We start from the raw sequence: 16,143 nt of genomic DNA on the forward strand, positions 1-16,143 counted from the left end.
TTGCCGGTGTCTCTAGCTTCACATGTCTGAGAACAGAATCACCAATTACCAGAGTTTGACCCCCGGCGGGTGTGTCGCCGAGTGGGGAAAAACGGTTAGACACATGAACAGGTTGGTGGTGTACCTGGGGCTTCAGTTTAAGACTATGCTTCCTCCTCACCGTCACCCAGCCGCCCTCTTTCCCCAGCTGCTTGGGGTCTGCCGGGGAACAGCTAGCGGGGCCTACGCTATCTTCGGCTGCACCAGCTACAGGGGCCTGGCTAGCTACGGGTGAATGAAGGGTGCGAAGCCGAGTTTCCAATTCAGTAATCCTGGCCTCCAGAGCTGCAAATATGCTACATTTGTTACAGGTATCATTACTGCTAAAGGAGGCCGAGGAGTAACTAAACATCTGACACAATGAGCAGGAAAGTGCAGGAGGGACAGGTGAAGTAGCCATGGTGCTAACGAGTCGGCTACGAGCTAAGCTAGCGAAACAGTAAAGGGACAGTGAGTGAATACTTTGGCTACAAATTAGGTAGTGAGTACACAGAAAGGGTGATTCAGATGAAGCACGTTAAGATTATACTATGAAGAAGGGATGTATCAAAAGATTTAAATTAAATTGCTAAGCAGAAAAGCTACTCAGAAACACCACTGTGTTTGAGCAGGAACAGGAAGTGATACTCTACCACAAAGCGAGCGAACACCAAGTGACAGCGAACACCAAGTGACAGCGCCACCAAGAGAGTACTGTGTAGAGTAGCACGGATACGGGTTCTCCTTGCCATTTCTTAAAAATTCGCCTTAAATAATGTGTAAATGCACAGTCAGCTAACAATAAACAAACCAAAGATTTGCAACAATGACAGTTATAAAATACCTTGTAATGGTCCCTTAAACGGGGGTGGGCAACATGAGAAACTGGGACCAATTAGCTGAACCCAGGTCTGTTCATTAGTACCTTTATTTCTTTACAAACTACTAATAATAAGAGTGGATGTTGGGAAACAGGGAAGGTATAAATCCTCCTTTTTCTGACATTTGAAAAATTTAACCCACACTCTGCTACTTTCTGCCTTTTTCAATTATTGTATATAATGATATTAAGATTTATGCTTATGTTTTATACTTTTGTTCTTATCTTATCTCTTTTCAGTAGCTGTTTAGTGGTTGAGCTTTTTTTTGTTTCTGTTAAGTTTTTGCTCTCTGTAACTCCACACACAGTGTTTCTGTTTCTACTTCCATTTGTTTTCTCACTTCTTACTGCACCATGGAAAAGGCACAAGAATTTCTGTCAAGATAAGAACTCTATTAATCCTATCTCTACCTAAAAATGTCAACATTTTACCAATATTTAATCAGCAGTGCCAGAAACAACTGTGCATGTTTTTGCAAAAGTTAAAGACTTCAAACTTTGTACAAAGCAAATAGACTGGTTCTAGTATACTGCTGCACCTTTCTACTCTACTTGAGCACTCAAAGCATTTTATACAACACGCCTCATTTACTCTTACACACCCATTCATACAAGTACAAACAAGTGAGAACATTCACACTCTAATGAACACATCGGAGAGTGTGAAGGATAGTATCTTAATACTTTGCTTAAGATCACAGCATCTTGCCCAAGGATGCTTTGGCATGCAGACTGAAGAACAATGGAAGAAATCTATTTGGGTTGGAACACCGGGGCTAAAGTCAGATGTGATGCCTGAGGTGGAAATACATGTGGCCATCACTGAGACAGGCTCTTAATGTGGGTTTGTTAAACTTCAATCAATCAATCAAATTTTATTTATAGCACATTTTAAAGACCGAAGTACACCAAAGTGCTTTCCAGTAAAATCATGATACAGATAAAAATCACAATATAAAATATAACTTCATCACTGAGAATGCTTGTTCACATATGAAAGTAGATCCGAGAGAACCAACATCTTCTGGATCGTGTCTCCTTATGTGTGGATGTGAGTTCTCCTTTTTGAGAGAAGAATACATGTCCAGCAGTTATACTGACTTAAACAACACCTCCTGGTGTTTAAAACAATGCGAAAGTACCAATTTTCAGTTCCAGGTTTACTGTATCTTGCATCATTTTAAAAGTTCAACATTTTGCCTGACTTGGACAACCATCGGCTGAAATGGGCTAAATCACGGACATCACAGAGCCAAGGAGAAAAAGTCAAAATTGTCCGCTTTAGTATTCAACTGAAGCTCCAACTTTCCCAAACTGTCCTTGATCCATCTTATTATGGTTCACCTGGAGAGGGACATATTCCAAATGGTTTTTTTTCTCAGGGCGTATTGGTGCAGCAGAGTCCATCAAACACTCTTTGACAATCTCCCCATCAGAGAACGACTTATAGTTGTTTTTGTGAATTTGTGAAATCACAAAGCTACTCTTGACAGCTTCATCCTTCGATGTGTATAACGTGGTCAAAGGTCCTTGTTGCTTTTTCTGCTTTGCCAGCAAAGGTTCAGATGTCCGTTGCAGCTCTGGATCTGTCAAGTTTTTGTATTCCTCAATTCAAACTGTAAACCTTAAACACAGCTTTAAAGTGCACAGCTTTACCTCTGACGTCACTAAATAAATACTCAGACGTCCACATGAGTTACTCTTTTTAATGTGATCTCAAGTCTTTTGAGGCTGTAAACTCACATCTGTCATAAACGTGGGTTCCAGTGCATTTGCAGTGAAGCTCCATTCACAGGCATACGTAATACAGAAAAATAGCAGTCACTTTCAAAATAATAGCAGCACAGTTGACTTGTGATTTCCCACAAAAAACAAGTAAGCCATTATCTGACGGGGAGTTTAGTTTAAGACTGTTTCAGACCCCACTGAAGTCACGCGTACAATGCCCAGGTCTGCCCTTCTAGAAACAGATTTCATTGTGAAATAAAATATGATTTGAAACACACCTCACATTGCTGTGAAATTTCAAGTTTCATGTTCTCAGTAGCTGGTAAACTACATGAAGCTGGAACAGTAGATACAGAAGATGTTTCTTACAGAGTTCATTTCTAACTTTTTTAAGGCTCTTTAAAAGTTCAAAATGCTGGTGTGCCTTTACTCTAGTCTCGCTCGTTAGCTGCTAACCTTTACTGTCCAAAACAAGCCTGCAGTGATGAGGGGGAGGCAGACAGAGACACAGTTCTAACGTTGCTTGAAACAGACGTCTTTCTTCTCTTTCTTTAAGGGCAGCAAACACTTTACACAAAGACGGATCACTTTAATGTCAGTGGCACTGCTGTAGCCCGGTCAGTCTGGACTAAACTCTTCAAGAAGCTAGTTATTTTTAGGTGTATGATAGGGAATAGGGAAAAAGCCTCAGCATTAATTTTTATGGTCACAAGAAAAAAGACTGCATTTAAAGGATCACCAATCAAGTCTGATGAATTAGAAACTGCTTCAAAAGATCAAAAATGTTTTTCCATGCAAGTTAGGCATCCTCTGCGGACGTTGGTGAGTGGTTGCTGGAGCTTGCTGGTTAAAAGTGATTCCTTACTGCTGAAACCAGATCATTTAAAAAAGCTGAAACTTTTGCTTTGAAGGCAAATGGTCTCTGTTTGTTGTTTGCATCACACTATTCACAGTTTCACAACCACAAGTAGTTGCTGAATGTTAACAGACAACTGGGATGTTCTGTACCAACTTTTGCTGCAGCACCATATGCCTCTTCTTTATTCCTCTTACATATACTGCTTCCATATACTGAAAGCATGCAAATCTCCAGCACCCTGTATTCCCCAATTGGTTGCCAACCAGTTAAAGAACACAAATTTTTCCATAGCTGGTTACTGCTGGGGTTACTGATTTGTCTTTATTCATGCATGATTCCTGCACAGCAGCTACTTGCAGCTTTTAAGGAAATACATTTTTCCCCCTAGCAACCAGTGGTTGCCAGGCAGTCACCAATCAGTCACTAGGTCTGTGTGACTGGGGTCTTGGCAAGATTATAGCTTCAGTAACAGTCCAATCCATCATCGCGACATGATTAGCATCTCTGCTGATTCCATCACAGCATTCAATAAATGTTGTGCTAATTCATGTGTGTGGATACAGTAGGCTTAAAAAAAGAGCTGACATGAACCTCTACTGTGGGCATGCATCAGCTAGCTGAACCTGAATAAGTGTTTCTGCAGAACATAATGATCATTTTCCATGATTTTAAAGTTAAGGGGTGTGCACAAAAGTAGCAATGATGTAACGACAGAGGAATGTCAGTGAAATTCAATGATTTGTTGCGCAATCAGGCAAAATACTTGTTAGTAACATGAAGTGGGCGACTCCCAAGTGAAACTTTTCTCACCATTTGATTGACAGTTGATGGGGCCTTAAATATCTTACAGTGTTATGTAGGTGACTGTTACTAGCGACCAACCAATAGGCACAAAGTGACAAGCATACAGTTTTATATGTAGATTCTGGTCAACTGGTTGTACAATGAAAAGTCATATTGTGTATGGACTCCTGTAGCATGTGTGCACATAGGAAGCAGGTGAACTACCATGAGTGATGGACTAGCAGATTTACACATTTACATTTAAACTTTAAGACCACCTGATAAAGTCATTAAAACATTTGTTGTCTTTTGCAAGATCATTGCATGTGGCATCTGTAAAGAAACAGTTACTTTCATGTTTCTGTATGTGCTCCTCTACAGAAACCTGGGGTATTTTGCAAAGCAGCGGAGTCCGTCTGCGGTCATACTAAGCCTGTGGGAGGCTCGTCACCAGGACACTTCTGACCTTGACTCTCTAGCCAGTGCCCTGGAGGAGATTGGAAAGATCCACTCCAAAAGTTCCCCCAAGGACCAGGACGAGTGTGAGTCTGACTCCATTCACATACAAGCAAGCAGTCTGTACGGAACAGGCAGACTAACCAGTCAGAATACAGAGGACTGCGCTTCTGAATACACAGGCTGAGAGAGGAGAGAGAGCCAGTAAAAACTGACAGACTGACATATATATCTGTGTACGCACACAGTCAGTGATGGACAACACACTGCGGCGGTGCGGTAGAAGGTCACGAGGTGAGTAGACGGTGCCAGTGTTCAACACGGCGACCGATCACAACAGGTCGAGGTGAGCCGGCACCTGCTGTGGATCTGCCCCTCTCTTTTAAGAACCCGTCTGAGGCTGGACTGTAAATCTTTGTCTGCCTTTCCACTCAGTCCTTTCTGTTTGTTTCTAACTTCTTTTATTTTAGGTTGATGTGAATTTATTCCCCTTTGTGTCTGCTATTGTCTGAACCCGCGTTAGAGGAGAAGGGAGCTCCTTTTCCAGCAGTCCACACGCTTGCATATAACTTTGAATATGCAAATAAGATGATACAATTGTGGCGTAATGTTAGTCGCCTATGTTTGATCTGACACTCCCCTCCCCATGTCAACAAATGAAAAAAGACTTAAAAGCTAGTTTTTCTTTTCTTTTAATGTCCACTGTTATATTTTTTAATGGGAAGCTCCTGATTGCTTAAATGTTGTGCTAGTGAACTTTCAAGGCAGGTATCTTCAAAATCACCTGTTTTTATTTATTAAGAGAAAAAAATCCCCAAACCTAAATTTTAGCACTTATGTGATCATTTATGCAAAAAATAATCATAAATATATCATCCCCAGTTTTACTCGAAAAAAAAAGTAAGAAAGAAAACGAGCCATTGGTTGTGGCGTAATGTGGCAGAGTGAGATTTCTAACCGTGGCATTACAATTCATTACAGTTTCCTCCAGCGGCAGATAGAGAGGGAGGAAGCTGTAAAACATCATTTCCTGGCACCGTGGGGAGGTCATCGCTACGTCTTATCATCCACTTCCCACCATTAACACCCGTCACACAGACCTCATATCAGGCCCCGACACACCCAGCTGCCCCGTCTACCACCCACACACACAAATACACAACTCACACACCACACTAACATTTCGCGGCTGTAGAGGTCACATATTTTCATATTATTCAAAAAACAACAAAGGAATACAGACAGTGTCAGACATATATAACATACAGTAACCGTATATACTGTATATAAATCCCACATCATGCTGAGGGAATAAGGGAAAATGTCATAGTCATGTGAGGTAATGGTAAGTGAAACGTTTGATGACCTCGAGGTCGAAATATATTGAAACGTTAACCCCTCATCTTTATATTTGAACACACACTAAGGTTTGAAGCTGTCAGAGCTTTAGCTGGTGTTTGGAGGAAGCGTCTTTGTAATTATTTAAGACTCTTAATTCAAGGTTCAATTAAGTACTTTTTACATCAGATATATTCAAAAACATCACCCAGTGTTCTTGCAGTGGAGAGATTTGTATGACTGAAATCACAGCGGGTCTCATAACAGCCTTCACCTTGCTAGAGAGGTGCATGCTGGGTGAATAAGGCCAAATTATGCAAAATTATATTTTCTCACGTACTCCTGGCAGTCTCTAGCCGTGAACTTTCAGGTTAGAATTTTCTGATATGTGCCACTGAGATTTCTGTCTGCAACCCTGGTGAACGGAATGTCCTTTGCTCTGCACCGAGCAATGAAAAATTCCACGGAGAGTCTCACTAATTTATACTGAAACAGAAGAGGGCCAGCAAGTGACAAGAGTGGAGCTGTAGTGGAAGGTTAGAATAGTTGAATGATGGCAGGAGGGGAAAAACAGACCTGAATTTTAACCAAACTAAACACTTATCACACATTTCTAAAAGGTTGTTTAAGGTCTTAAGTGACTTTAAGCTATAATATATTACCTAGACTTGTCAGCGGGACTTGTGGGAGCTGTTTTTGTAAACTTTTATAAATCAGACATAAATCTAGCCAAAAAACATTTGGCTGATATAAAAACATAATACTATGAGGTAACACAGAGAGCAGGCGAATGGAACAGCCCAACTGGAACCTATTTTGAATTTTTCTCAAAACATCTTGTTGTCAACATTAGCTTACAATTTTACAGTTTTACAGGCCTCACGCGAACTGTATGGAAACCTAATTTTCATTTAACTTTGATAAAAAGTTGGAAAAAGAAAATGGACTTTATTTTGAAAAACTAATTACCAGGTTTTGTGTGCTTTTAGACTGTTTGCAGATGCAGCATTAAAAATCAGAGGGGGTGATACATTTTTATTGTTTTCTTATGTAAAATAAAACGTAATGTGGACATGTAGACCAGGAGGTTGGTAATATTGGTATTACCAATATTACAGTTAAACAAAACTAAACCTAAAACTAAAATGAGATAAACATTCTTGTTAACTAAAATCAAAATATAAATCTAGACTTGTTAGGCTAAAAATCAGACTAACTGAAATGATTATGTGAACTTGGAAACTAAAAAAGAATCCAGATATAAATGCAATATTCTTAGTTTTTATTTGTCAGCCTTATAAAATTTGTTATCATAACTTGAAACATTGATAGATTTGGTTTTGTATTTCGATGTCTGTATAAGTCATCTGCTTTCCAAAAGCTCTGTGTTTTTATTAGAAAAACATTGTTTTTTTGCTTATCAGCACTGATTTTTCTAAATCATGCCTTTTGCATATACCATACATACAATAATAATTAAAAAGACTGAAACTAATAAAAACTAAACTGTAAAGAACAATCACACTCTGGAAACTAAGTGAAATTAAACTGAATTTAAAAACAAATAAGTCAGAAATGAAATAAAAGAACGCAAAAAAAGAAAATACAAAACTATAATCTGGTGATTATAAGCTAACCTGAATAGCTAATATACAAAAAGGCTACATATATGTGTTTGGTATACTTACAGGTAAGTTTGGGAAAAATTCAGATGTTTAGCATTTGGTACCTTAAAACATGTCAGATTTGACCTGTTTCAACTCTTAAATCATTATCAGGACAAAGACACGGTGTGCCATTTTGAGTGTGTTAAAGCCAGGTTTCTATCCAAAAGCAAATTTTAACACAATTTAGAGAGAAGGTAGATTTACTGGGCAGAACACTGTAGCTGAATATTTTAGATGAAAGGTTTTTTGTTTGTTTGTGTTTTTTCCTGTAACATGATCTTTGAACACTAATGTGACAAAAACCATTAAATGTACTGTAACTGTGTGTTGGTTTCATTTGAAGGTAAGCATGGCACTTTCCAATAAGGCTACATTTCAGCATTCAATCATATACCAACTCTTCAAATTTTGAGAGATTTTCAAGACAGAGAAACAGAAAAGGGGTCATTTTTAACTTCTACATTATACTGCATAGTGAAATTCAGTGGTAACAGATTTGGATGAAAATGAACAAAATAGAATCTCAGACCAGTCCCCAGCATTGGCATTCGCTGGTATTACTAAAACATAAAGAGTTATAGATGTTAGCCTACTCAGAATAATAAAATGTTGGCTATAGATAAACTGTGAATGACTGAGTCACTACAAATGTTGTTTTTTGTTGGTTATTTATTCAGCCTTTTGTATCAGGAAAAGGAAAACAAAGAATTCTTCATTATAACAGCTGAAGCGTTTTCAGCTCTTTATCACCCTGTCTTTAACAAGTACAAAATTGGTCTGATGCAACAAGTGAAGATCAACCCCTGCCACTTTTATACAACAACACAACAGGCAATACTGTATTGCTTACATTACTGTAACTAAATAACTAACTAAATAAATTATTATTTGACAAAGTTACAGATATACTAACTGGGAAAACACTGGGATTCAGCCCCTAAAAATCAAAAACTAGCTGATCTCCTGTTCATGCTGGGTACAGCTAACAGCAGTTCCACACAGCAGTCTCAGAATAGCAGAAGAGAAGACTAACCAAATGATTTTTATGGTCCAGGTGCTGATACTTTTTGATCAAAGTACATAGACAGTTCCCTACCTGTGAATCTAGTCCTTCAGCATATTTCATCTGAGTTCAATTCTCTTGACTATTTTTGCAACAAAGAGAGGGAAACATAACCTCTTGCTCGGTGGTTCATCACAACTTATATGGTCACCTGGAATACACCACTGGCACTGTGCATGTGAAAGGTTACATCCATCCGTTTTTATTTCCCTGCATCATTTCTATGCATTTGTAATCAGTTTCTATTCCTTTATTCTGTAATTGAAGTGAAGAATATGAAAGGTAATCTTTTGTTTGTCTTTTTTTTTATCCTTTAATTGTGACTAACTGGATTTTGCTTTTCATTACTACAAGCGGAGTGTCAGAAAAGGAAACGTGTGCTTTTGTAATGCTTAGCGGTGGCTTATGTCGCATCGAGAGCATCTTGTCTGTGTGGTACACACAAGCAAACTCAACGTGCACCTTCATCCTGGATGTGTATCAGCTGTGTTTACTGTATCCCATTGACACGTTGAAATTCAGTTCTTTGATAAGTGAGCTCATACACACTCTTACACAAACATATTTTCACTGTGTATAATGCTTTGGTGTAAGACTAACCCTGTTTCATGAGATAAAAACTTCACTGTTGCACCCATGACTTCCCGTCACCTGAGTTGGTCGGTCCGATGCTCTTTCCTGCTTCACGCATGGCCTTTGGCTTCATATCACTATTCTTGTGCCTTGTTTAACTACTGTAAATGGTGAATGTTTGTAAAGTACAGATGGGGATGAAAAAAAAGAACAATTAATCATACTGACTTACATTAAAGGTATAAGTTGAAAAAAGTATTTAAGATTATAATAATGAATAGGCTGCAGAGCTTTTCTAGTGCTGAACAGCTATGTTTGGTAATGCCAGGGCAGCTTTGCGGTATACTGTATCTATAATTATGGACATTTTGGATGTTTTCTGTACAGTAGAATTTGCAAATGTATATGCAGCCTTTTGGAAATAAATGTACAGTTGAAAGATCAACTTGTCTCAAGTAATTTTTCATTTTCCGTTGGCTAATGCACATGGGATGACTCAACACACTGGGGGGTTGGTGGGTGACAGTAATACCCTCCTCTCTAGGGGACTGTAGTTGTGATGATAATGGAGGGTTATGCTTGCAGGCGTTGCTTTATTTTTTGTCGATGTAACCAAACTGAAACAAGCAGTCCACAAGGTGCCAGGGGAAAAAATGTCAGAGATTTATTCTCTAAAGTGTTCAGTTTGAGTGTACATGTTTATTTAGGAGAATGTAGATTGGCTTTCTCCAATTAAATTAGAATTTGTATTTACTTATTTATTTATTTATTTATTTTATCCCCGGCGACATCGCAGGTCAGAGTCTGTAACATGTACTATTCGCTGAGTTGTGGCCTCTGGACCAAATGTATCGTCTGCACTGCAGAGCTGAAAAGGCATTTATCTGATTCAGATAAATGCCAACATGACAACCACAATGTAGCCATGCCCAAAGGTTTTTCACCTGTTGAACTCTCAAAATGGCTCTAAATAACATGAATATCGTTCAGAACTGAAGAAGGCTTTAAACAAATGACTGAGATGATAATTTCATTTCACTGAAAGTGTTTATGAGGTAATAAATTAAGTGAGAAGTGGAATGACTTTTATGCAGCCTTTGTGAATCAGTGAAGTTGTCTCTGCTCTCTAGAGAAAATTGAGGCTTAAGACATCAGTTGATTCTGATGAACAGAATCAACTTTTGGGGACCAAATGGTCATGAGAATTTGCATATTAATGATCTAGGAACTGACCTCCCAGCCCATTGTTCCTTCAGTGGTGCCGGTTTCACTCATTATACAAGTGTACTGTTTATAAGATTGGGGAAACCTGCAGTCAGCTGAGACTGAAGAAGTCACTTGGATGAGCGACGAAATGTTTCTCTCACTGAAAACGCTACGTCCAGATGAACAGAATCAACTTATGGGGATTTACTTTCCTGGATGATTGAGCATGCATCAAGACGAGGTTTAAGGCAATTCTCCATTGGCTTCTCTTTTGTAGACCCAAAGTCTTCATCAACTTCTTCCCTGCAGACATTGGTGTGAAGCATGATTGTTATAAAACAGTTGGATTTGGTGCAACCGCTTGCTGCCAAATTCTCCCAGTGCTCTCTTGAAGTACTGTAATGACAAAAAAAAAAAAGCACAGACAGCTTTTTCCCGATAGCCACACTGTCCAGAGGAGCGCATTCCTAGGAATATATATATATATATATATGTATGTGATGTTACAACGTTATGTTAAAACTATGAGTCTATGAGTTAAAAGGAATCATGCACTCACATTGGGTGGATCTAATTGTAATTTCATAATTTCTACTAGTATCAGCATTTCCCGTGAAATGCTGGCTCACAGCCACAGGCCATGATATTTCATGCTTGTTGTGGCAAATGCAGCCTGGAGCTGCTAGCATCAAGCAGAGATGAAGAGTGTTCTGCTAAGATCACTAATCCAGCATCACATTGAGATTTTATGAGTAGTATTACCAGAGACCTTCCTAGAAACAGCTTCTATGGAGTTCTGCTTTAATGTGCCTTGCATACTGTGAATGTGGGGGTTTTCCTGTCCAAAAAATGTTTGTTTTTAACATACCTGATTCCAGTAGGCAAACTCACTAATCCATGTGCCTGACTGACTCATGTGGGGGAATGTACGACAGGGTGTGTCTTAGGCTGCTAGTACTGTAGTGATCTGAATTTTGTAATGATGAAATTCTGCCATACCTGTTAGCTGATCTGTGTTTGGATTAAAACAATTAATGAACAATTACAGAAAGAACAGAGTGGTTCAATTCTGTATCTGGTATTTGTGTAGCACATTGCATGGCATGAAGAAATATGGAAATATTTGAATATATGTGAGGACTGACAAAAAGTGAGATTTAAACAACTATCAAGAGAACACTCTTGCACACGGCAGTAAGTCACTAGCGACAATACGCTTAAGTTTTAGCTTTAGTTTCTAATATTTGCAGTGTCTGTTAGTTTTGATGGACTTTGGAATACTAATGGGGTGAATGAGTTTGATGTTCCTTGCACATGTCGCATTATACAGGCAGCAACAATGTAGTCAGTAAAAGCTCTGTCCTAGTTTGTGTTTGCAGTGTGTAGAGTCTGCTGGTAACATCTGAAAAAGCTTCAGTTAGTGTAGCTGACAGTTGCTAACCTGGCGTGATTTTAATTGTTATTGTTTTTGGAAGCATCATTGGCTGTATGTGTGTATAAGCTGGTAAGAGTAACGCTAGCATGTGAATCAAAAATGTGCTAGTGTATTAAAAAAAATCAATTTATAATTGTCTCTGAATGATGGGGAAGGCTGAAGATAACGCAAGAGTGGACAGACTCCTGTTGCTTTCATATAATGTGCAGGCCAGTTACACATAATCCACATTTCTAGTTCTTTAACTGAATTTAATCAATGTAACTGTGCCACATAATCATTCAATCATATAAGCAATTTGATGTTTTGGACTGCACATTGAAAGTATTGCTGTTATTGCTGTGCATTTTGTTTTTAAAGCATATTTCCAATCACTGCAAGTAATGTTTAAGAATGTTCAGGTTGACACAATGGTGGGATTTAATGAATTGCTTCTTATCCACTTCTCTTTGTTAGTCTTTAATCCCATGAAGTTGCTGTAGCATACATTCTAGCAGCTATTTCACTGTTTAAAACCCTGTTAATGATTTCTGACCACTGAAAATAAAGGGATAAAGGAATTGGATAAGCGGAAGAGAAGGGATGGATGAAAATAAAGGGATTTTATTCTGATATGGGTTAGGAAATACTGACTTTGTATTAACATAATGCAGCTCTTAGTAGAGTATGACCAGTTATACTGAATAGGCTTAAAGTATCAGAAATAAAGGCCTGCTGCATGTAAAAGTCCTTTTCCTTTATGTTGATTTGAGGCACAGTTGCTAGTACATCCAAGTAATCCACTAGGAAGTAAACTGAGTTGTATGGACTTTTCCAGCTATGATGTCTATAGAGTATTTAGCTAGATTTTACATTTTTGGAGCAATCATAGCTTCTTCAAATCCCCAGAGGTGAGAGAAGATTGTGATTTAAAGTGTTATAGCTCCCATTCATAAAGCTCAGGAAGTAAAGGTATGAGTAATAGGCAAAAGATTGTTGTATTACAAGTCTGATTAAGTGAGGCATGATGAAACATCCTCTCATGCAAACTGTGTAAAATGTGGCGGAACACCCATAAATACACTTTCAAAAAAGGCAGCATTGTATACTGTCTGTGACATGCATCATTACAACAACGAAACAGATAAGTAAGTTCAAATGTCTCTAAGTGAATCAGTAAGACTAACAAAACATTCATAAGAGCATTGATTGCTTCTCCTGCTCCTGGCTGTGAGGCAATTGGCCCACTGAATTGTGCAATCCTGCTCTAACTGCTAACATTAGCAATGTGGCCAGCTAGGTTATTGTCATTTATGTCAATAGACAAACCCACTTGTGAGCTCAGCAGATGAATGGGCCCGGTGTCCCAGGCGGCCATCAGCATAGCTTATTATGAGATACTCCCTGTGGAAATATAGCACATCTTAGGTTTGAGGCCATGTTAACCCTGCCTCAAAACCCTAACTCTAAACTTTGTTTTTTAATTTCTTTATTGGAAAAAATGGAAACAGTTTTGATGTATCTCATTTAGAATGATCAATTTCTTTGTCACCTGATTGCCAAGACCGTGAAGCACAGTCTTAAAAAACAAATAAATATTCCGATATCATGGGTTATGATTAGCATCAGGATCATCAGCGATGACTTGGACCTCACAGGGATTCCCTTTTGTGTATGCTTTTTAAAAACGCTATAACTGTATACTAGTTCAAGATTGCAACCTATTTAGCCTATAGTGTCTACCACGAAACATCCGGAGGCTTTTAGATTATTATGAATGTTAACCTCTTAATTTAGGATTTGATTTGGGGTTAGGTTGGATTTTAGTCACATGTTAAACATGGATAGTTTCTGAAACTATCCAATCAAGTCTCTTACTTGCAACACCATGAATATGTTCCAGCAATGGTATCCCTGAAGGTGTTTGTTTGTTTAGATTGAAACAGCATATGTGTATTACCCCACATTAATACAGCACACGTGCATGTGATGCAGTCAATAGAGAGGAACTAGTGTGCTGACAGAATGTTCCAGATGGAGACCTTGAGCCATGCGGGAACAAAGCCATGAATAGACTTCCCCTAGTAACTGGCTGAATCATAGTGCAAACTCAATGAAATACGCTTTTAGGCCATCTACACCCCCGGCTCTGACCAAAGTCCATCTGGAAGTAAGTCTTGCCACCAAGTACAAATTTAGGCAGTCATTTTGACGTATTATCTAAAGTCAAATAAGAACTGCATGTATGGAATTACCAGTCAAATCTAATGAGAACAGTTGCTCATTTAGAGGGTCGCCACAGTGGATCATCTGCCTCCATCACACTCTGTCCCTCTGATACACTCATTTCTAATCTTGTCCATTCTAATCACTTCCAGTGAAAACCTTAAGATGTTCAACTTTTCCACCTCCAGCTTCACCTCCTGTCTTTTTGTCAGTGTAACCATATGCAAACCATACACCATAGCATGTCTCAATGCGATCTACCTTTCTTTCCATTCTTGCTGCTATCCTTCCGTCACAAATCATCCCTGACACTCGTCTCCACCCACTCCACCCTCTTGTGCACTGTCTGTTGCTTTGGACGGTTGACCCCAGGTATTAAAACTCGTCTACCTTCACTATCTTTACTCCTGCTCCTTCACCTGTCTTTCTCTCACTCACACACGTATTCTGTCTTGCTTCTGTTGAATTTCATTAATCTTCGCTCCAGTGCATACCTCCACCTGTCCAGATTCTCTTTCACCTGCTCCCTGCTCTCACTACAGATCACAATGTCAGCTGCATTGTAGTCCACGGAGACTCGTGTCTGATCTCATCTGTCAATCTGTCCATCTCTACTGTGAACAAGAAGGGGCACAGAGTCAGTTCTGATGTAACTTTGATTTCCCCTCAGTGTCTCCCTTTATTAGATAATGTCACTGGTCAACCTTCTGCTGCTGCCCTTCACATCTGACCCAGTCTGGGTACTCTACAATCACACTAGAGTGGATATTGTTAGTGCTCTCGTGAAGCTCATGGCCCTCTGAATCTGGCCACCTTTCCACTGTTGTTCCTATACTCACACTATGGCCATGGCCATTTAGATCTATATGAACACCTTTACCTCCCTTCCATTGTGGCGAAAATAAAGAGCAGTGCTTTCCCATCCTTCCTAACCACCACTTTGGTGCCCCCGAGTTAGACCCTTAACTCTGAGCTGCTCCAGTGGAGCTGCTCAGAGCCGATAGATCTATTGTACTGGACAGCATGTAACTGTGCAAGCATCGACGGGGCATAACTGAGAGGGAAGACTTGCTTTCCTCTGAACTTCCATCGTAGAATAAATTTGTGAACTAAACATCCACACAAGCTCCTAGGGAATAGAAACAAATTAAAGTGCAACATTTTTCAGGAATATATGTATCCATTATCTGTATCCATCATTTGCATAAAAGATCATCCTTTATTCAACCCATTTCTTGTCAGTCTTTAAACCTAATGTTGGAATTTTAACATTTAACAACTTCTAGTTGCACTTCTTTTGCTTATTCACCAGTGTGCAGGTTCACTCTGTCTTTGGATAAGCTTTGTCTAATTCCTCTATGAAAAAGCAAGTTCATGTAGGTCTTCAGTTCACTCTCTCCTCTTGCACTGTGTGTCAGAAAGATCCCCTAACCTCCCTCTCAGTATACACATAGGCTCTGTAACAGAAGAAAAGTATATATATATTTTTCCATATCATTAGAATTGATCTCGACCTCGGCCCAGCCGATGAGCAGAACCCTGTACGGTCTGTCTGAATGCAAAATTCATGTCTTATCTCGGAAAACGTGGCTCAGAGATTCCAGCCACCTCCCGGGCCTTATCATCAAAAAACACAAGTTTGCAGCAGCGTGTGAGGGGAAACGGTGCAGAAATTCAGAAATGGAGCAGACTCTGAATGATTGGGCAAATAAAATAGGTAAAAAAGATGTCGATGAGCTGCAACGCGCAGGAAACTTGTAGAGTGACTGGTCTCTATTTCTCAGTGTGCCTGGCAGCCTGTGAAGCCATCAGTCACCCAATCTCTGAGCCTGGAAACAGGCTGCCTAAAACTGTGAGACCATTTCAGCACCATCTCAGAGCATCGCAATCAACAGACTGAAACGGAGGTTTTATTCCTCTCCACATCCACAG

The 16,143-nt window shown here is 39.3% G+C and overlaps 1 protein-coding gene across 2 annotated transcripts in view; it reads left to right on the plus strand.

Annotated features, from left to right (window-relative positions):
• Positions 1 to 9,807, plus strand: part of unc5db (unc-5 netrin receptor Db) — a 278,720-nt gene extending 268,913 nt beyond the window's left edge. For both annotated transcript variants that reach the window (XM_019366122.2, XM_005472915.4), the window contains one exon: positions 4,650 to 9,807. In XM_019366122.2, coding sequence (XP_019221667.1) covers positions 4,650 to 4,911 — 262 coding nt within the window. In that variant the 3' untranslated portion in view covers positions 4,912 to 9,807. The remainder of the gene's footprint in view (positions 1 to 4,649) is intronic.
• The last annotated feature ends 6,336 nt before the right edge of the window (positions 9,808 to 16,143 follow it).

Source organism: Oreochromis niloticus, linkage group LG12 (assembly GCF_001858045.2).
Source record: "Oreochromis niloticus isolate F11D_XX linkage group LG12, O_niloticus_UMD_NMBU, whole genome shotgun sequence".
Lineage (NCBI taxonomy): Eukaryota > Metazoa > Chordata > Actinopteri > Cichliformes > Cichlidae > Oreochromis > Oreochromis niloticus.